General features: G+C 37.3%; 1 protein-coding gene across 5 annotated transcripts in view; it reads right to left on the bottom strand.

Annotated features, from left to right (window-relative positions):
* Positions 1-6,039: 6,039 nt before the first annotated feature.
* Positions 6,040-21,698, bottom strand: part of LOC117403032 (signal-induced proliferation-associated 1-like protein 2) — a 138,216-nt gene continuing 122,557 nt past the window's right edge. For 3 of the 5 annotated variants that reach the window (XM_059024380.1, XM_034004870.3, XM_059024381.1), the window contains 3 exons: positions 16,229-16,349; positions 8,045-8,126; positions 6,040-7,246 (listed from right to left, as the gene is read on the bottom strand). In XM_059024380.1, the coding sequence (XP_058880363.1) occupies positions 7,100-7,246; positions 8,045-8,126; positions 16,229-16,349 (350 nt within the window). In that variant the 3' untranslated portion in view covers positions 6,040-7,099. Of the gene's footprint in view, positions 7,247-8,044; positions 8,127-16,228; positions 16,350-16,849; positions 16,904-19,525; positions 19,553-21,698 lie in introns of all 5 variants that reach the window. The other 2 variants (XM_059024379.1, XM_034004867.3) reach the window with 1 other exon arrangement.

The raw sequence follows: 21,698 nt of genomic DNA, 5'->3' as shown, positions 1-21,698 counted from the left end.
AAGGGATTTAGGGGATCTCCCTAATGAAAGCTGAATCTCAAAACAATAATTGTGTGAATATAGTAATTGTTACAGCTGTGTATAATGGTATTTAAAACAGGATTCATTTATTTGACTTTTTACATATCCACCTTTACTCTGGTCTCATCGAGACGGATTTCTGTATTTTCCACCACTAAGGAACTCTGACTGCTAAACTTTGTATCACTGAGCATTTTAATATTTTTTTTTTGCAATTCCAGTAAAACCTGTCTAATCCAGCCCCTCTACATACTGGCTTTCTGTATAATTCAGCATAATTTTGGGTCCCGACCAAATCCCTAATGAAATGAATGGTGTGATACCCTCTACAATCAGTAACCTGTCTATTCTGGAATCCAGCATGATTTAAAAAAATATCTTCTGCCTGAAATCAATGTAAATCTGTCTGTGTAATCTGGCACTGGGTCATGTGATCTTTATTTTCTAAGTTTAAAGCTAGTATAAAAAACAAAACAAAAACAAAAGCAAGATGTTGCGTATATACTTGCATGTCCCACCAGCTGAATTGTGCAGTTGTTGAACAGCAAATGCATGTCTAAACATCCACACAACCAGCGATCTCTTGAAAAAGACATTATGCTTATCAAAGAAGCTCAACATTTACAGAAACCAATACAAAAAGTGCTAAATTAAAAAATTGTAAGGCAAACCGTTTCAGACATTCTAAAAAAAGAAAAGATGCCACTTAAGACACACTGAGAGGACCTGTTTATTATATATGTTACGGTAAAAGTCAGAATCTGGTCAATCTTAAATTCTACTGGTAAATGTCAACATTTACCAAATAAGGTGTTGAGTGTCGGATATTATGAAGAAATAGATTGCTTTTTGGACATTTACCAGTTAATCTTATGATTTACTGAAGCTTATTGCTAAAAGCAGGTATATCATCGAAGAATGTATTTATTCCTGCATATAAATTGTCAATTAACAAAATAATTATTAATGTCGAACAATATATTTATTTCTGCATACACATTTTCCATTAACAAAAAGCACTGATGTCGAAATGTATTTCTGCATACAAATGTTCCATTAAAAAAAAACAAAAAAACATTAATGATGTCAAGCAATATATTTATTTCTGCATACACATTTTCCATTAACAAAATAATCATTAATGAGCTTACAGTAATGCACAATTGAGCAATTCAACATGGTACTGAACAATATTGTGATCTACTTATGTAGAACAACCAACATTCTGGCATGTTTGCGTATAAAACCATTCACAGTGGTGCTGAAGGATATTGTACTCAAAATACCTAGTAGTTTGATAAAAAAAAAAATAACATTCTGTTAAACGCAAATTACATATTTTATGACCTTCATTTTTTTTTCAACAGAAAATCACACTTTGGTTATGACACAAAATGCCACAACAGACAGTGAACAGGTATATTTACTTATTGATTGCAGCATTTTATGGCACTAGGTTATACAGAACTCAGTCATTAGCCAGGCACTTGGTTATTCTTGAGATTTACCGGTAAATGTCCGACGTAAAATGTTTTCATGTTTATTTCGGATATTTACCACTTTGCTTGGTAAATGTTGACAAATTTGCCAATATTCAGACTTTTACCATAACATATATACTGTGTATTTACAGTTGCAGACAAAAGTATTGACACTCTACACTTAATAAAGGATTATTCAAGAAAACATGTCAAGTACAAGCATTTAGTGAACATTAGTGGAGGATGGAGGGGAGTAGTGCTGCGACGCTAGCATCACTGTCAAGCCTTCCTTAATTGTGATGGGCTAGTCGACACTTTTGGTTGATCCCTAGAGCCAGCACTGCCACCATTGTGTGTGCCGATACTGCAGGGAGCCACAAATAGGCTGATTCCTGGTGCCAGCGTTACACTTCAGCCATCGACACCAGGCCAATAGGAAATCCATGTTACCTGGCGGAGGAAAAAGCACTGAAGACATATATTACAGCGAAGCTATGTCTAGGTTGGTTCCCACCACTACAATCTCATTTTATCTTTTCAAAAGCAGAATCCAATATTAGCATTAAGTAAATACCAGCTACTCTCAAGAAACGTTTTGGCAACACAGCAGGTGATGGTTAAGACAAAGGAGTTGGATTCACGATTGAGAAATGCACTCATTGCAAACTACAACAAAGGAAATGCAGAACACTATCAAAGAAATATGGAATACCAAAATCTATAATCCGAACAATAATCAATAAGTACCACAAAACAAATTCAACTAAAACGCTTGAAGGAAGTGGACATCCAAAGACAATTACGGTTACAGCAGGTAGCAGAATTGTCAGAGTAGCTAAAAAAAATCCAAAGATCAACAACCAAGGACTTAAAAGATTTAGACGCATCAGGCATAATAGTACACAAAAACTGCATGAAGGCTGCAAACCACGGACACACAGAATACTAAAGCAGGTATGCTAACACTTTTGTCATGAACGAATACTTTAAATTAAATACATTTTTTTCTAGAGATTATTTGTTAAATTACTAGAAATTGCATATTTTGTTTTATTAAAGTGTTTAAAATGTACTAAATGCTTGTCCTTAATCCGTTAATTCTGGTATAATAAGTGTAGGGGGCCAGTACTCTGGTCTGCGACTGTACAGCAATGTTATATATATATTATTATTTATTATTATTATTTATTTCTTAGCCGACGCCCTTATCCAGGGCGACTTACAATCGTAAATATATATATTTAAGCATTAACATAGTGTTGTCATTTTACTTTTTTTTAATTTTTTTTTTTTTAGGTACAGCATTTGTTTTTTTACAGTAACTCTGAAATCCAGCGCACTAATTTGGCACAATTTCCCAGTCCCAAGCGACAATGCAATGGACAATACTAATTATTCCAGTATCTTTCTGTAATTTTCTTTTTAACCAGACTGACTAATTAATTAAAATACATTTTATTTTTAAATAAGGTGACCCCCTGTGAGAGATGTTTTAATACACAGTAACAGAAAAAAAAGTACTGTCAAGAGCAATACAGATGTACTGTAGTAATTGCACATCAAAACAATGTATTCTTAAAATCCCAACACTGGTGGAAATGCAGATAAATATGTGGTTTGTGAATCCAGAAAGATGTAGGTTTATGAAAACCATAAAATAAATAAATAAATAAATAAATAAGATATTTAGCTGTGATTAGTGTATGTCACATCTGAATTTTTGTAAACACCATGGCAACACTCGCCAAGGTGTTCACACTTACACTGGCACCTTCCTCTCTCATTACTGTCTACAATATGTAATATTTACTTCATAAATGATCAGAATAAATTCCCACAACAAAAAAAACTGTTTTTGAAAAGCTATTACTAGCATTGAGAACTGGTGTTTGATAAGAAAATGCACAAACACAAAGTCTCCCAGGATAAACTTGTATTTTCAATGTCCTGTTTTACCTGGGCCATTACATTAAAACAATTTATATATCTATATATTGTAACAGAACAAGGGGTAGGATCATTAATGGGAGGTACGTGAGGGCAAGTTTGTTGGCAAACTATGGCATCACGTTACCGGAAACAAGATGGCCAAACCCAGGGAGACTGCATTTCCCAGACAGCCCCACAAAAGGAAATGATGTCACAATGACAGGGCGTTAATACGATACAAAAAGGGACAGCCCCATTTAGTGAAGTAGTAGGAGACAGCATTGTGCTGCTGCAACAAAAGAGATAGAGAGAGACCTAATACTGATACCTGTGAGTTTTGACCTGGACTGTTCCAATTACCCGATTTGTGGCCTGACCCTGTTTTGTGTGGATAACCTGCTATGTGTACCTGTACCTTGCCTGTTTACTGACCTGCTTTTGAAACTGTGGCATAATAAACTTGGTGCTGCCCTGATTTACACTAAACTTTGTTGTGTGTGAACATAGTTGTACATGTCTCTCCTGTTTTATATGTGCACAAGTTTCGACTGCCCTCTTTATTTGTCACTATATATATATAGTGCCTTGCAAAAGTATTTAGACCCCTGACCAATTCTCTCATATTGCTGAATTACAAATGGTACATTGAAATTTCATTCTGTTTGATATTTTATTTTAAAACACTGAAATTCAAAATCAATTACTGTAAGGTGACATTGGTTTTATGTTGGGAAATATTTTTAAGAAAAATAAAAAAAATGAAATATCTTGCTTGCATAAGTATTCAACTCTCATGCATTAATATTTGGTAGAGCCACCTTTCACTGCAATAACAGCTTTAAGTCTTTTGGGGTAAGTATGTACCAGATTTGCACACAGGGTCGGAGTGATTTTGGCCCATTTTTCTTGGCAGATTTGCTCCAGGTTGTTCAGGTTGGTTGGACGACGCTTGTGGATCGCAATTTTCAAATAGTGCCACAGATTCTCAATGGGATTGAGATCAGGACTTTGACTGGGCCACTGTAGGACATTCACCTTTTTGTTCTTGAGCCACTCCAATGTTGCTTTGGCCTTGTGCTTGGGATCATTGTCCTGCTGAAAGGTGAATTTCCTCCCAAGCTTCAGTTTTTTAGCGGACTGAAGTAGGTTCTCTTGCAGTATTTCCCTGTATTTTGCTCCATCCATTCTTCCTTCAATTTTAACAAGATGCCCAGTCCCTGCTGATGAGAAGCATCCCCACAGCATGATGCTGCCACCACCAAACTTCACTGTAGGGATGGTGCGTCTTGAGGCATGGGCAGTGTTAGGTTTGCGCCACACATAGCACTTTGAGTTTTGGCCAAAAAGCTCTATCTTGGTCTCATCTGACCACAAAACCTTTTCCCACATCGCAGCTGGGTCACTCTCATGCTTTCTGGCAAACTCCAGACGTGCTTTCAGATGGTACTTTTTGAGTAAAGGATTCTTTCTTGCCACCCTCCCATACAGGCCAGTGTTATGCAGAGCTCTTGATATGGTTGACTGGTGCACCATTACTCCACTCCCAGCCACTGAACTCTGTAGCTCCTTCAAAGTGATTGTTGGCCTCTCTGTGGCTTATCTCACAAGTCTCCTTCTTGATTGAGCGCTGAGTTTTGAGGGACGGCCTTTTCTTGGCAGTGCCTGGGTGGTGTGATGCATCTTCCACTTCCTGATTATCCAACTGTGCTCACTGGGATATCCAAACACTTGGATATTATTACCCTTTCCCTAATCTATGCATTTGTATCTCTAACTTCTGTAGAATGCTCTTTGGTCTTCATTTTCCTTCAGATTCACAGCCTGACCAATGATCCTTCAACAGTGGGGTTTTTATCCAGAAAATGTGACAGCAACTTTAATGGTTCACAGGTGGAGGCCAATGGTAAGGTAATTGTGTCCTTGTTAGGGCAATTTCTTTTCGGTGTAAACTGGGAGCTTCCACAGCACAGGGGTTGAATACTTATGCAAGCAAGATATTTCAGTTTTTTATTTTTCTTAAAAATATTTCCCAACATAAAACCAATGTCACCTTACAATAATTGATTTTGAGTTTCAGTGTTTTAAAATAACAAACAGAACGAAATTTTAATGTACCATTTGTAATTCAGTAATATGAGAGAATTGGTCAGGGGTCTGAATACTTTTGCAAGGCACTGTATGTGTATATATATATATATATATATATATATATATATATATATATATATATATATATATATATACACACACACACACAGACACACACACATACACAAAAAAAACTGTGCACAATCACCCTAAATCAGCTAATATTAGTCACTGCTCTCCAATCTAGTTTCAATGGTACGGTTTACCTTGTTTGCCACTATAGAAAACATCCATCAAGCACAGGTCAGGTATCAATACATTTTCTTTTGTTTTAAATCTTACGGCTAATTACTTGTGTCACATTTATATACAATTAATAAAAATGGAGTAATGGAATTTGCACAGCATCAAGTGTTTTGTGTAAAAGCAATTTTAAAGTTAACATCAGAACTATGCCATATGTTCTATGCATAGTTTGTACACGTGTTTATCAAAAGCCAAATGACCACATAAAACAGTATGTGTTTTTATGACCTACATTTATTTTAAAAAGCAAATTTATGTCCCATCTTAAATGAAACAGTTTACAAAGAAAGACATAGTAAAAGCATACAAACCAACAAACTGTGTACTAGCAGCATCCAAATGTTGGAGTTTCTAGAAATCATCAGTATAGCCCTGACAAGCTACAGAAATGTCAGCTTACAGGAAGCTGTCCTCTTCATAGTGCAGATAAACAAACAAAAAACAAATCTTAACAAAATAAACACTGTAAGGTTAAATAATGGTGTTAAATACAAGACACTTCCTCAGAGTTTCTGTACAAAGATGAACACATTTGGCATTGTAAAAGTGGTTTGTTGGCTCGCACCCTAGTTCTAGTACAAGGTATTAGAACTATTATAGCCTCAAGTAAACTATACAAAAAGAAAATGAATTGGTGGTGAGTAAATTAGTGAGCTGTTAAGAAGGCATGTGTTTAAAAAAAGAAAACCAGTCCATACACTGTTCATATCAGGCACCATTCGTTCCTGCAAATAAATAATTTCTAATACAACGGCATTTCAACAAGTATTTGATCACATTAGTGCTAACTTTTAAACCCAGTTTTGTGACTATTGACTATAACTTTTTATTGCTATGACACTGACAGTGGAAATAAAAACTACTTACAAAAAATAGAGCTCCTTTACCATCAGTTACTACCTAGCTCTTATAGTTTACAATACTGAAAAGCCAATAGAGTTGGTTAATATCTTGACTGATTAAACATTGAATGGTGGATTACGTTACCTTATGGTTTATAACAAAATAAGAATATAACGTTTGTTGTTTTTAGATTTGTCTGAAATGACACCATGAGATACATTCATTTTTTTTTTGTAGTGAGCACAAACTAAAGCAGATTCCCATATAGCTTCACTTGATAAATAATATGAATTAGTTCTCTTTAACTACCCCATCACTGCTGGTATTGTCAGCTGAACATGGTCAGACACAGACTATAGCTACTACAACTATTAAGTAATTGTATTTAAACCCTATGTTTACATTAAATCAGTTAGGGCTTTTAGTGTAATCTAAGGTTTCTTGTCGATGGTGTAGAAAAACCACTCTGTGAATTTCCTCAGCTGAGCGGCAGCAGTCTGGGACTCCTCCTGAAGTCGCATGTTGTCTTGCCTCAAGTGCTGCACTTCAACCTTTAGGATAGCCTTGTCTTCCTTTTCCTGGTGGGATAAAAACAAATGAAGCATGTTAAAGTGCTGACACCTGGAAGACTTAATGGAGGAAAAGGCCAACATCACCAAATCACCACAATCATTTGAGCTACATTTCCATTGCACAATGTTGCCTTGCTCTGAATACGTTCTTGTTAAGCAGTTCCCATGAGCCTATAAAATTAGCAGTAAATCATTTCCACTAGAAATTGCATCCAACAATGATAAATCAGTAGTTTAAGATCTTTAACCCCTAGCACCTAAGATGACTTTGCTTGTTTTGAGCCTTGTGTGCTTATTTAACCTGCCTTGAGAATGCTTTACTAACAGTCTCTAAATGAACCTTCTTGCAGAGGGATGGGAGGGCAAACAGTTCATAATAGAGGAAATATTTATAATTTCAAGTTTAATATCGAATGGAATATATGCACATATGATTGATCAAATCATTTCAACTTAGATCTGTCTCTGTTTATTTGATCTATTTACACGGGCACCTAACATTTTGCAAATATAAATTTTTAACCATGCCATTTTTTACTTCTCCTAAATGAACAAAAAATCCACTTAGTGTTTCTCCTAGATTGATCATTTACTCAAACACGATGTTTCTAGTCAGTATGACACATGAAACTATATTCTCACCCCAATGGCAGGGTAAATGGGACTTTTATGCTACCGCTTAACAATATTAGGCTAAGGCTACAGGCTAAATTATCAAGAGCAAGACATGCATACTTGCACCTAAAGGATGGCTAACTGTAGAAAGATTTAAGCTTTAGAAATCAACTACAAAAGATGCATTACCTTTCGCAAGTCATATTGCAGCTGTCGGAGAATCACTTCCAGTTGGTTTACCTTCCCTGTAAGAGTAGATGGTGAACTCTCCCTAAATAACCAAAAAGAAGGCGAATAAAGGGAATTATAGCCATCACATTACAAATATGGTATAAAAACACATATTCTACATAATAAAAATAATAATTCACTAAAACTTAACACTATTCAAATATACAAGGGTCTACTGGTCTAAGAAGCTTTACACATTTTATGACTGAATGTTTAAAGTTATGGATGACTAGAATTGTCCCCCAAAAATATACCACATACAAGCAGTTCTTGAATGCCAATCAAGATTTACTTCCCTCAAGTTTCTGTTGCTGCCAGGGTTATGGCGAGACAGCTTCCCCACAAAGCTCAGGGGAACTATAGATCAGCGAGTGTCCTCCAATCCCACAATCAAGCCAATTGCCTTTTAACACCCAGGAGCTCTGAAGTGGATGTCAGCGAGCTATCAACCCCTGGAACACCTGACTAGTTATGGCTGCTATTGCATGGTGAATCGATTATTGATCATCTGTCCTTAAATTTCCAGAGCTTCGATTACATATTGGTGAATCGATGCATCAAATTAGAACCCAGTTTAAAGTCTCCTGTTGGCGGTTTACATTAAAGCCTTAAGTGTATGTGAGTGAGAGCTTCTTTTAGTGCTAGTACGGTAGATTAGAGCGTTGCTAGGATACACAATTTAGGCCTCTACATTCACATTGGACAAGCCAAATCAGAAGTAGGCATATTGTATTCACATTTTCTTGATTAAAAAATTAAGGCAAAGGTTTTTTTTTTTTTAAGCTTTTGTTTCAAAGCATGTTGTTTGGATTATATGGCAATATTATAAAAAAAGAAGCTGAATTTAGTACGATAGTTACATTAGTCAGAATTTGTGAGATTAATTCAAATGTTAACGATAGTTCAGACAGAAATTACTTCCGTTAAAATATAGTATTTTCGATTATTATTACAATGTTAACACTAGAACCACTGCGGTTATACTCATACCTAAAAACACCGCCGGCAGTCATTATGACAGTTACATTTTAAACATCAGTATTAAAATGAAAGACAAACTATCAGATACAACTCAAAAGCTTTATTCAAGCATGTTATATCAAACATCTGCACAGCCAAAACATTATTTAAATGAACAATCAAACAAAATTGTTTGTTTTCTAACTTACCACGATAAAACAGTACTTTAAAAAATGAAAAACTATAATAAAATAAACATTTCAAAAGAAACTAGTTGTAAACAGGTATATGTTACATATGTTTTCTCTGCGTGTGCCACTCGGTGCAGCACTGAATCCAGGTTGAGCTGCAGCAGCCTGCTGCTTTGCAGTTTTGTGATTGAAATGTTTCTGCTGAATTGCTGTTCAAGATGACATCTGATATTTTCCCCAGTGCATTCCTTGTACAAAAGGAATTGGTGGCTGCCAGATCCAGTAGAGATAACAACAGGCTTGTATATTTAAAAAAAAAATAGAATATTGTAGGTTATATTCAAAATAAAAACATGTATTGTAAAGGGCAGTCAAAGTGACAGCTTTGGCGGTTCTAGGTATGTGATTATTATAACATTTTTACTTTTGGGATCCTGTCTTTCAAACGCTAATCAGGGTATGTTTTTAAGTCAAGAACAGACAACCGCGTATATCTTTCACACACACACACACACACACACACACACACACACACAGAGTAATTAATTTTAAAAGTGAAAACCGTCAAAATGACTACTTTGACTGCCCTTTTTTATTTTGAATATAACCAACAATATTCTATTTTTTTTTTTTTTTTTTTTAAATATACAAGCCTGTTATCTCTACTGGACCTGGCAGCCATCAACTCCTTCATTTTGTACAAGGAGTGCACCCTGGGGAAAATATTAGTAGGAGAGATTTCATCTTGAAGCCAGCCACAGCGCTTCAGCAGAAACATTTCGATAAGAAAACTGCAAAGCTGCAGGCTACAGCAGCTCAACCTGGATTCTGTGCTGCGAGTGACACACGCATAGAAAAAACATGCTACTTTCATTTTAAAATTACAAAATAAATTTGTTTACAGTTTTGCATGTTCATATACCTGTTTACACACTAGTTTCTTTTTAAATGTTTATTTTATTATAGTTTTTCATTTTTTTGAAGTAGTGCTTTATAGTGGGAAGTTAAAAAATAAACCCTTTTATGTTTAATTGTTCATTTAAATGCAGTGTTTCGGCTGTGCAGATGTTTGATACAACATAGTTTGTCTTTCATTTTAATATTGATGTTGTTTAAAATGTAAATGTCATAATGACTGCCGGCGGCGGTTTTAGGTACGAGTATAACCGCGGCGGTTAAAGGGAGAGCTGATGAGGATGCATGCATATTCTTTCCAGTTGTTAAACTCAAGTCCTTTGCATTTCTTTTTAAATAAGTGTTCTAATTTGACTGCAAGTTGTGCCTTTTTGTTTAACTATTATGCACAAGTGTTTTTAGTTACTGGATCTTCTGTTAAAAAAAAACTAATGTTTGTTTTTTATTTTGAAAAATAAAATGTCATTGCATCGATTACTGTTGATAAATGCCTATACGATAAATCGAATATGAAATTAGGGTGCCGACTGTACCACTAATAGAAACATTCCCTGCCGGTTTTGCCTCCCTAACCAGCGGGACTGCAGAGCCAATGCGACGCTCCATGTGGAATCCCCAGCGAAGACAGATTGCACAGCCCGGATGCAGACCTGCACTCCCTTGACTGTGTGATCCACTCTGTATACCATGTTGTCATGCCTTTACCAAGTGAGGTACTTGGGGACCCAATGACATCTGAGAGCCAAGGGGTGTTGGGTTTATTGGTATTCAGCATTTTATTTTCGTAGCTCAATCCAGTGAAACTGGTGCAGGTAATGGAATAATTTCTCCACACAGTCGTTGTATACTGCATTCATCATAGTGGCAATTACATTTTGTTATTTGGCCAACACACAGGGGGAAATAGTAAAACTTCTCCTTTAATTCAGTTCTTAATATAGTGTCCTTGTTTGACACAAGACATGCAAGTTGTAGTGGACATTTTGTCCTGTAACTGGCCTTACAATCCCCTCTGCAATCATAAACATGTACTCTTGTGAAAATAAAAAAATAATAAAAAATAGCAACGGTAACAAGCAACACGGAGCAAAGATGTTTGTTACTAATTACATACAAAACATGTGCATTTTGCACTTTGGTATAAAGAGGCTATCGAAATTCCAGCATGTAAAAAAAGTAAAACTGAATTCTCAAACGCAGTGTTTTTACTGGTTTTAATTTTTCTTGTTTTACTTCGTAAGTAAACTAATGATCATTAAACAGAGACAACAACTGTAATGTTTGTATTTTTGCAAGCTTTGATTAAACTAAATTAATATTTATTATATTCATACTACAGCGTAGCCCAGGAGTTTTCAATCGGGGGTATGTGTACCCCTGGGGGTACTTAAGGGTCAGGGGGTGGCCAGAACGACTCAGAAAAGCACAAATAAAAATGAAAGCAAAAGAAAAGAATGATCTTGAATTTTTTTTTATGGTATTATAATTGTCTCTAAACCACTGTGCATAAATATTTCATTTTTGTTTCGCAGCTCAAAGTGAATCACAGATGAGAATAATGTTTTTGATACTGTAAACATTTTAAATGGCACACAATTATGCTGAGATGGGAAGTAAATGGTAACATGATAAATATTTACAGTGCAAACTATTTTGTATTGCTTGTTCACTTTTTTATTTTTTTTATTTAAGAGGATAGCCTACATGCAATGTAATAGCTTAAAGACGGTGCTTACACATTATTGTTTTTATCAGGTTACTGTTTTTATTTCTGTTAAGTTAGTTTTTTTTGTACACCTGAGGGATATGAAGGATGTTCCGTCTTCTCCAATTCCGGTGCCATCACAGTAACAGTGCCATCACAGTAACAGTTGCAAACTGGTCACAAATCTTAATAAAGTACCTGGATTTTGCCCACGATTCTGGCTCTACTGAGGATCTGTCACTCTCACCTTTTCAACGACATGGAAATGCCCCCCTTCACACTACATCAGTAATACAACTTGCATTTCTCAATAATGTATTCATATAATCTTTACAGAGTCGCCACTAAGTAAACGGAGGCATCGTTTGACACGCAATGCATTCTGGGCAATCTTAAGAGAGGAGATGCCTTAAGCAGCGATTCACACTTTGGTGGGAGTGGTATGGTGTTTGATGTAGAAAGCGGGTGGTGAGGGATTTGTCACAAAGAAACATGCAAATATTTCTGTTATTTTTTTTTTTTTTAAACGGATATGTATAATTGCTTCCGCCCACTTGCATCAGAAAGTGAATTCATATGCATGTTTTGATGAAATCTTTTTTAATGTTGCCTTCACTTATCTGTACACCACTTTTGGAAATGTAATGTACACTACACATAAAATACATGTAAATACAACTCCTGCAGTTTACAGATACAGTGTCGTACTGTGAAAACATGCCGATTTAGTGGGAGAGGGGGGTTAAAAAATCAGTGATCGCTTTTCTGTGCGTCAATAAGACAAATGTTTGCTGTATTTATATTTTCTCAGAAATAACCCTGTGATTTACAGAAATGTTTTCAGGGTATGGACAATGTTTCCTGCAGTTGCTGCGAAGTAGTTCAGTGAAACAAACCAGATGCACTGTTTCACATAGATGCATTAGTACTCTTATTCAATGATACAATGTGGTTACATTAGTATCTTTTAACTAAATCCAGTATTAATGTAAAAACGAGGTTCCCAAAACTGAAAGTGGGTTTGAGCAATTTATTGAGATTAATGTAAAAAAAAAATATATATATATATATATGCAATTTTCTTTTCAGGCCTGCTGTGTTGGAATGAGCACAGTGACCTAGAAAGGTAATGGTGACATTTCTATTTCAGGGAACCAGGGTTATGATAATAACCTAATGTTCCCTTTCAAGTACAAAATGTTTCCATTACTGAATGGGATATAATAGCCAAGCCATCGCAAGTGAAGGACTTGCAGCACCAGCAAAAGGAAAAGGAAGATAAACTGCCTTTACTATTCTGCCCAAAGACCGATTTAGGGTCCATGGCATAATGTCCACATTACAGTGAGGGAGAGCCCTCATGCAGTGTATGTGTTGCAATGTTATACTGTGTAACCTCAGCATTTAACACCAGATGTCCAATTAAAATGTGTGGCTAACTACCCCAGGACATAAAGTGGAACCCAATAAAGTGTTAAAAGACAAAAAGGCTGCCCTTAACACCCTGGTCTCAAAAAAACAGGGTTCTGCTGATCTATAACATACAGTCGATAGAATCTGGTAAAATGCTGCTACAGATGCGCCCTGGAATAACGCCCAAGAGGTTGCAAGGCCTCTGCAAAAAACAAAGGCTTTCGCCATTGAGAATGCTTGCATTTCGCCTACCCGCTTGGTGGAGGTAATAGTAAACAGTAAAGCTGTCTTTAAGGACACGAATTTCAGCTCTACTGAATGTAGGGACTTGAATGGCGGTCAGCGAGGGACAAGGTCCTTTCTAGGGGGTCTTAACCTCCGAGCTCCCTTTAAAAACTGTCCTACCAGGAAGTGTGAGCCTGGGGGACCATCAATTTCAATATGGCAAGCCGAAATAGCTGCCAGGTAGACCTTAGCTGTGAAGGGAGATTCCCCTTCATTAAAAATGTAATATCTGCCATGGGGCAAGTTGTGGGGTCCAGTGCACAAGACACCACGTCTGGAAGACACCCCATTTGTAGACATACTTCGAGCGGATAGATGCTGCCCTGGCATTCTGAAGAGACAAGGACCCAGTCAGATAACCTGAGGTGACTCAAATGTCTCCACTCAGGGGCCAGACCCAGAGTTGCATAACTGCTGGGTGTGGATGCCACAGAGTGCCACTCGCTTGACTCAGCAGGTCATGATGGGCCTGATCTTCTCCATGCACAGTGGAAGCATTGGCAATGGTGGAAAAGCACAGAGCAGTCTTGGGCCATCTGTGGGCCAGTGCGCCTATGCCCAGTGGGCAACAGCTCTCCATTAGTGAATACCAATAGGGACAATTGGTGGACTCCTTCGCGCAACCGAACTTCTCCCAGATGAGCTTAAAAAAGCTTTCTGGGCAACACAACTGAGACTGGGAGTCCGAAGAGCACCCTGGTAGTTGATATAAGCCACCACTGTGGAGTTGTCCATGGGAATCAACATGCGTCTCCCTTGTATATCCCGGGAAATTGCTGCAGGGCCAGATGAACAGCCCGCAGCTCGAAAACATTATGTGGGAGACCCTCCCATGAGGGTTTCAACACGGCATGCACCTCTGGCCATTCCAGACAGCGCCCCAACCTTGGTTGGAAGCATCAGTGGTCACCACCTCTCTGTCGTGACACTACCCAGAACTGAGCCTATGCACAGATGAGCTGGTAGTTTCCACCACGAGAGAGCTTTCAAACAGAGACACTGTGTGCAGGCGGTGTCGGTCCAAGACAGGGTTAAGGACCCTGTGGTTGAACCAGGCTTGGAGAGGGTACATGTGTAGGAGCCTTAAGGGGAGAACCTGAGATACTGCTGCCATCAGGCCCAGAAATCTCTGGAAGGTCAGGACCATCACCGCTGCACTGGGCTGAAAAAGCTCCAAGCAGACAGTTAACCTCTGGATCCGTTCGACAAAGTGGAGATCCTGTTTACAGAATCGAGGCTTCCCCCGAGATAGACAAGCCTTTGAAAGGGTGTCAGCCAGCTTTTGAATGGTTCGTGAAGCCTAGCCGTTGGAGGTGGCTGGTGACCAGTCCCATGTGCAACACTGCCTGTGCTGGTGACTCGACAGATAATTGAGCACTGTTGTCCAGGTAATTGAGCACTGGTGCCTTTGAGTCTCAGAGGAGCCAGAATAGCGTCCATGCACTTTGAGAAAGTGCGAGGAGCTAGACAGAGGTCGAACAGTATTGCACGGAACTCGTGTGTGGCCCCTTCAAAATCGAACTGCAAATATTTCCTGTGGCCGGGTTTTACAGGGATGTGAAAGTAGGCATCCTTGAGGTCCACCATAGGGAACCAGTCACCTGACTTGACTGACTGTTGCATTATTAGCATCTTGAACCTGTGTACTCTCAAGTACAGGTTGAGACGTCTGAGGCCGAGGCTCGGTCCGAGACCACCATCCCGTTTCGGCATCAGGAAATACATCACAGGACCAGCTTTTAAAACTCACAAATTGGTAGATAAACTTTGTGACTAAAATTCTTTCATACCTACTGAAAATAAGTTAAAACAAAAAACAAACATGTTAAAAAAGTGAGACACTCATTCTAGATATATTATGGTCTGCTGACTGGGATATAGTCAAGCTGTATGTACAGTATTGTCCCTTTATAAACTGGGATGGGCATGGCTCCCATTTTCTCTATAATGTCATTCCAGTAGCCCTTTCATTCAGAACACAAATAACAAAGTCTCTTAACTATGGCATCTGACTGAATGCATGCATGGACAAACAAGACGCATGAAAACCTAACATACTTTTTATATTCTGCAATTATTTTTCTCTAACTTGGAAATACATTGCATGAACATGTAAATATGTAAAACTGAACAGCAGAAGATATTCGCCATTATGCATACTTCTGTTTAAATAACAAAAAAAAATGCAAATAGTGAAATCCTAATCCATCTCCCATAAATCTGTAAAAACAGAATAAATGGTATTCTGTTGCCACACAGTTTTCAAAAAGCATTCTAGATTTGTGTTTATAATATCTGGGTGCTTGACTCTGCCTTTAGTAAGCAGCTACATCAATTTGCTGTACTAAATGATCCAGGCAGTACCTTTGTCTTAAACTGGGTTCACATTTTCAATTGTGTGACCCCAAGGCAAAGGGATATGTGGACCCCAACAAAACTGACCACCTTTATATAATATCATAAAAGTTGGTAATCTATACTGATTTTATAATGAATATAAACTAACAGACTGAATTGGCAAGTACCTAAATAAAATCTATTGTGAAAATATAATTTAAAGTGAATTAAGAAGTTACCACTGTTCTGGGGTATTCATATGACTGTTGAAGGTGTTAGTTGACTTTAGATTAAGATTTTGATTCATTTAAAAAAAAAAAAAAAAAAAGTACATACCCAGTTTCATCAATGTTCTTCCCCTCTGCTTCTGCAATTTGTCTGGACAACGCCTCAGAGATCTGCAAAGCCTGTGCCTGCTGCATGTCAGTCATGGTGCAAAAGGACGCAACTCTCTGATCTGCAGAAAGAAAAAGAGAAAAAGAACTTTCACTTCACAGTTTTCATGGGAATCAGCTTACACATTTGTATGGTTAGTCAGTCAGTGTAATCCTGTTAGTGCCATAGGCAGGCCAGGGAATTCAAAATGCATTTAATTTGCTGTCCTTGCCAGAGCTGAAGGGTTTGGCATCATAGCTACAAGGACAAATAACAAGCACAAAAACCTACTCGTGCCTGCCCTTCCCCTGACATCTACATACAGAGGCAAACCCACAGCAAGTGCTTGTGCACATGTCAGCAGAGGACAGACCAATTCTTTCTGATTAGTTCATGATAATTTGATAAGAAGATTGCTCTTGCTCAGGTCTACGGCAAACCCACAAATCTGGCAAGATGTACATGAAATATATAGATATATTTATAAAAAATGAAGAAAAACTCTGCCTCATGCAAGCATGCACAAGCGCAGACACAAATCTTTTCTATATCACAAGCTCTCGTGCCATGCCAAATTGTCACCTAGAAAGCCACTGTGATGACAGACAGGACTCGGATCCTCGTCTGAGTCAAGACCTGGAATTAAATGCAGAGTTTTCCCTAAGAACAACAGCTTTAGCAAAGGGTCCAGCTGCACTCCAACAGCTGCTTTTAAATGTAATACCTAAACAGAGAGCTGTCAAATCCTAGTCATGCTTGTTTTACTGAGAGAGGCCCTTAGGTCTGCTTAAAGCCCCAAATAAAGCAATACTTACATAATGCCAGCCAGTGTAGCGGACTTAAGAATTGTATGCCTCATTTCTTCCAACACTCAATAAATACGTCAGACACTGGTGTAGTGAATTATTATTATTTATTTTTTTTAAAGCGTTTCAGACAACTGTTTATTACACAATCTAGACTGCAACAACAATATCCCCACCTTAGTCAAAATGTGAGTCAACTCTAATCTTTTGTCTCACTGAAAGCATTAAATACTATATTTTAACACACTCATCTGTGCCCATTTTCCAAAATCTTAGCTGTCAAATGAAAAGCCATGTTTGTATGTAGATGTTAAACAAAAAAAACAAAAAAAACAATATGATATAAACATATTAAAAAACATGCAAGTCAGCCAAGCCGTTTCAGTTTTTGAATCAAAGGTTTGATAGGGATTTACTGCATGAAAGCCCCTGTTGAGAGAGCAGTGCGGCTTTGTTACCGCTTGTGTTTTGCAGATCAGTGGGGATAAGGACTTGTGTTTTCCTACACTAATGCATGTGTAACGTATGCATGCTTAAACAGTTTAACAGATGCCCACGTCATTATAAAATGTGTGGCTGGTGTCTAGCAAGATTAGCACCGGAAAAGCAACTGCAACAATTGTGCCAATTTGGCAGATTGTTGTTTCAATTTGCATAGATCCACAGGCAGAGCTGGGAAACTGTTCCAAAAACTTTGCTCAAGGTAAATCAAGATTATTTTCCACTGTTGCTCAATACCTTACATAAAATGTACTTGTGAGCGAATCTGACATTCTGCCAAAGTACATCTCAACTCAAATGCACCTAATGGAGATCTTTAGACACAAGCATCAGATAAGTGAGAATTAATTGAAACGTAAATTAGTCAAGTGAGAACTGTCCAACTGTTTCTATAGGGTGATCCAAAATGTTTCTCTGGTTATTGACGCAGAACTGAAAATCAGTCTTCTTGAACAGCAATGGTGACAGGCAATTTGTACAGCTCATATTAGTGACAGACATGGCACATGAATTTAATACCAAATCAGCTTATTGGGAGCTACATGCCTATTCCAAAAACCTGCTCGAACCAGGGAGCACAGGTTTGGTTTCCATTTTTTTTATCCAGCAAACATGTTTTTGTATGATGGATAAATTACAAAGTACCTTAACAGACTTAACATCTAAAAACTAAATATTTGAGTAATTACAATAAGAAATCTTTGAATTATTGTAAACTAGGGACCTCCCAGTCTTGGTATACCTTCTGTTACATGAAGCCTTAAAAAACGGTAAAAAAAAGGGCCTATTTCACAGTCTAAAAATTGGTATTGCAAGATATTTTACAATTGAACACAACATTTATTAAAAGCAGAAAAAATATCAGTCGCATTCAAAAATTGATAATTTTCTCTAGTTTTAATACAACTAATGTTCCTAAATATTTAAATGCTTAAATAATTGTAAAAACAACAACAGACATGTGAAATGTCCCCTTCTTGTACTGGACAGAGTGATCCGATCTTTGATGCAGCTGGTGTCTTTTTTGTTGAAGACATTTTACAGAAATCGTACAGCTCTATGCAGTGTGCTCAATTATTTAACGAAAGCAAACTAAACCGTCTGCCATTTGGGATTGGTTTGTTTATTAGTATCAACCGCTGCGGTTTAAAGTATAAATAATTATACCATGACAGCCGACAACTGTATGATATCTCTTCTTTTAAAATATAAAATACCTCTATTTTGTTGTCTCTTGAATTAATTCAATGTAAATATTAAACATAGTTTTAATACGTGCAATGGTGCATACCAGCCACCACCGTTGCCCCATAGCTACAGTATTGGTATCAGCCTGCACTTAAGAATGCCAGATTTTTTGTATCTGTCAGGAGTTTGAGTAATTTAGAGCCACAAAAAGAAACAATGAATTATTTCATATTCATGTCAGGCTGCAGCGGCAGGCTTAGCGTGGTTAATGGTCTGTTCAGACCATTTATATTTGTTGCATTAAAAGACAGATTATACAATTATTAATTTTTTAAACAATTATTCGAATAAACGATTACACGTGTCCATCCCTATTGTAAACATCATAAAAAACATAAGATAGTAAAGCTTACAACACCTAAGTACTATTAACGTAAGTGTGGATAGAACTCTCAGTAACAAAATTAAGTTTATTTTAAATTAAGCTTTGGAGGGAGGGGGCATAGTAAGTAATATGTTACTTCTCAAACTCAATTACATGTATTACTCACCGTCATTATGAATCTCTACCCTGTCACATTTGATCATTTTAGTGTTATCAGCTTAAAGCTTCAACATTCCAAAGACCCAGTTACTTATACACACACACACACACACACACACACACACACACACACACACACACACACACAATTAGAGTTAATAACAAGGATTTCACACGTTAAAAAAACAAGCTGTCATATCAACACCCAACAGATGTTACCTTCCAGAAAGAGAGCATATGAAAGTTCTAAAGGAAGAAAAAGAAAGAAAGTGATACATTAGCACCACACGGGAACAAATGTAGAACAAGCAGATTTAAAAGCGGCAAACTATTTTATTATGAGGTTTTTAGAAGGACAATTCTAGGTTGTATACAGTGTCTGCCGCCACCCGAATTACTACAATATAGCACACACTTTTTAATAGATATTAAATAAATAAACAGAAAAACAATTCTCATCTTCAAAGAAGACGTTTTTGAGAATATATGTCTGTATCCATTACATTCTGGTACTTATGCATGATGTTGTGTTGAACAAGACAGGTTTTTCACCCCACCCATCAACGTAATTATACAGAAGTCTAATGTTTTACAGCAATCGCCTTAGAAACTGACTGTTGTTTATATGTCAGCTTCCATAAAATCACCACCAGACCACAGCAGGCCAGCATTTGCTTCTCTAATCTTTAAATACATATTCACTGGATATTCAGCTTCCAAGAAAACATGCATCCCCCCCCCCCAGATTAAGGTTAATAGTATAAAATCTTTTAATATTTCAGGAAATCAAAATACCTTTAGAACAATATTTCAGGATTGTTGAAAAAAATGTATCAAGCTCTGAAACCACTGTATGATTTAAAATCAACCGATGACTAGCTTGCAGAGCTAATCATTAGCTTCCATTACGCTTTATCAATAATATTCCTTGTCAATTATACTTAAATTAAATAACTACCAAGAATCATTAAAATGCAAATAAAAATACAAACCATGATAAAAATTGTAAAATATATGAAAACCACATGACCTCTATGAAATCATAATTTTCAGAATCTCCTACTGTTAGGGCCGGCACCCAGGCACCCCGGGCAACCGCCCTTGGCCCTGACGCCAGAGGGGAGCCCACACACATACAAAAAGAAAATTGCAAATATGATTAAATGTACTATTTCTGTGCCAGCTATCCTACTCAAGCAGCCTTTACGGCTAGAAATGTTTAGTTTTCACTAAACTAAAACCAAGCTGTATGCGTGCCGTGCAGTGCAGTGAAACTTTTAGATCTCCTCTTTTTTATTTTCTTCTTTCCTGCTTGTGTCCTGTTCCCTTAATCTTGCCTCTTCTCACTCCCTATTGGCTTCCGTCCTCCCCAGTTCTTCATAAAGTCGAAAGCTATGACTGACATAAAATTAAACAAATGTACCAATTAAAGTCATTCTATAATTGGCACATTTTACGATATACTTTACAACAATCAAGTCTTTGACAAGCGTTTTTTCGCACCTCATTATCATTTTACAATTTTAGTCCATCAAAAATGAAGCCTACCGAACCTCTGTAACCTCCAAATAAAAAGAAACAAAAATCTAGACGTCAAAAATGGAAGGAAAAAGATGCAAAAAAAGAAAATCTAAAAAAACTGCAATCAAGACTGTTGATTAAACATTTTTTGCAGCCATGTAGCAGTCAGACGGAGAAGACTGAAACACCTACAGTAACCGAGAACGAAGTGGAAGAACCACCTTACGACACTGAAAATGAACTCCAAACCCAATGTGCAAGTTTTTCTGCTTCAGTTAATTCTCAGGGTCATGGTAAGACTAAGTTTGTGGCTGCTGAAGCTCTACCTTTCTGAACCACTACCAGAGCGCAGTGGAGTTTCTGCTGAGTGGCCGGACAAACTTACTCATCACTTGCGATATCAAGCAGTTTTGAAAGGAACTAAGCAGCTAGAAGGGTCAGATATGTTACATGGAGATTTTCCAGTGACCGAATACCTTGACGGCACTAAGAGATGATTCTCTTCTGCCCACTACTAATTGGAAAGTAGGCAACGGATCAAAAAGTCAGAAGAGATTGGCTAGTATACTGAAAACCAGCTGATTCTGTGTTCTGCTTCTGCTGTTTGCTATTTGATCATGATGAGGTCGAGTTTTTCTAGTCTGACAGGATTTCGTGACTGGAAACATCTGCCTGGCACAGACGGGTCCCTTCATGTACTTACTGGAAGTGGAATGAAATGGAGTTAGCTGTTAAATCAAATGTGACAATTGACAAAGAAATGCTAAAAATGCTAAAAAATGGAAATGGAGAAAGAAAGGTGGCATCAAGTGTTAAAACGTTTGTTAGAAGTAATCTGATTAGCTAAATGCAAATCTCCCCTTACGTGGAT

This window comes from Acipenser ruthenus, chromosome 5, assembly GCF_902713425.1.
Source record: "Acipenser ruthenus chromosome 5, fAciRut3.2 maternal haplotype, whole genome shotgun sequence".
NCBI lineage: Eukaryota > Metazoa > Chordata > Actinopteri > Acipenseriformes > Acipenseridae > Acipenser > Acipenser ruthenus.
Note: the sequence above shows the minus strand (reverse complement) of the source record. Positions and strands in the feature narration are given on the sequence as shown.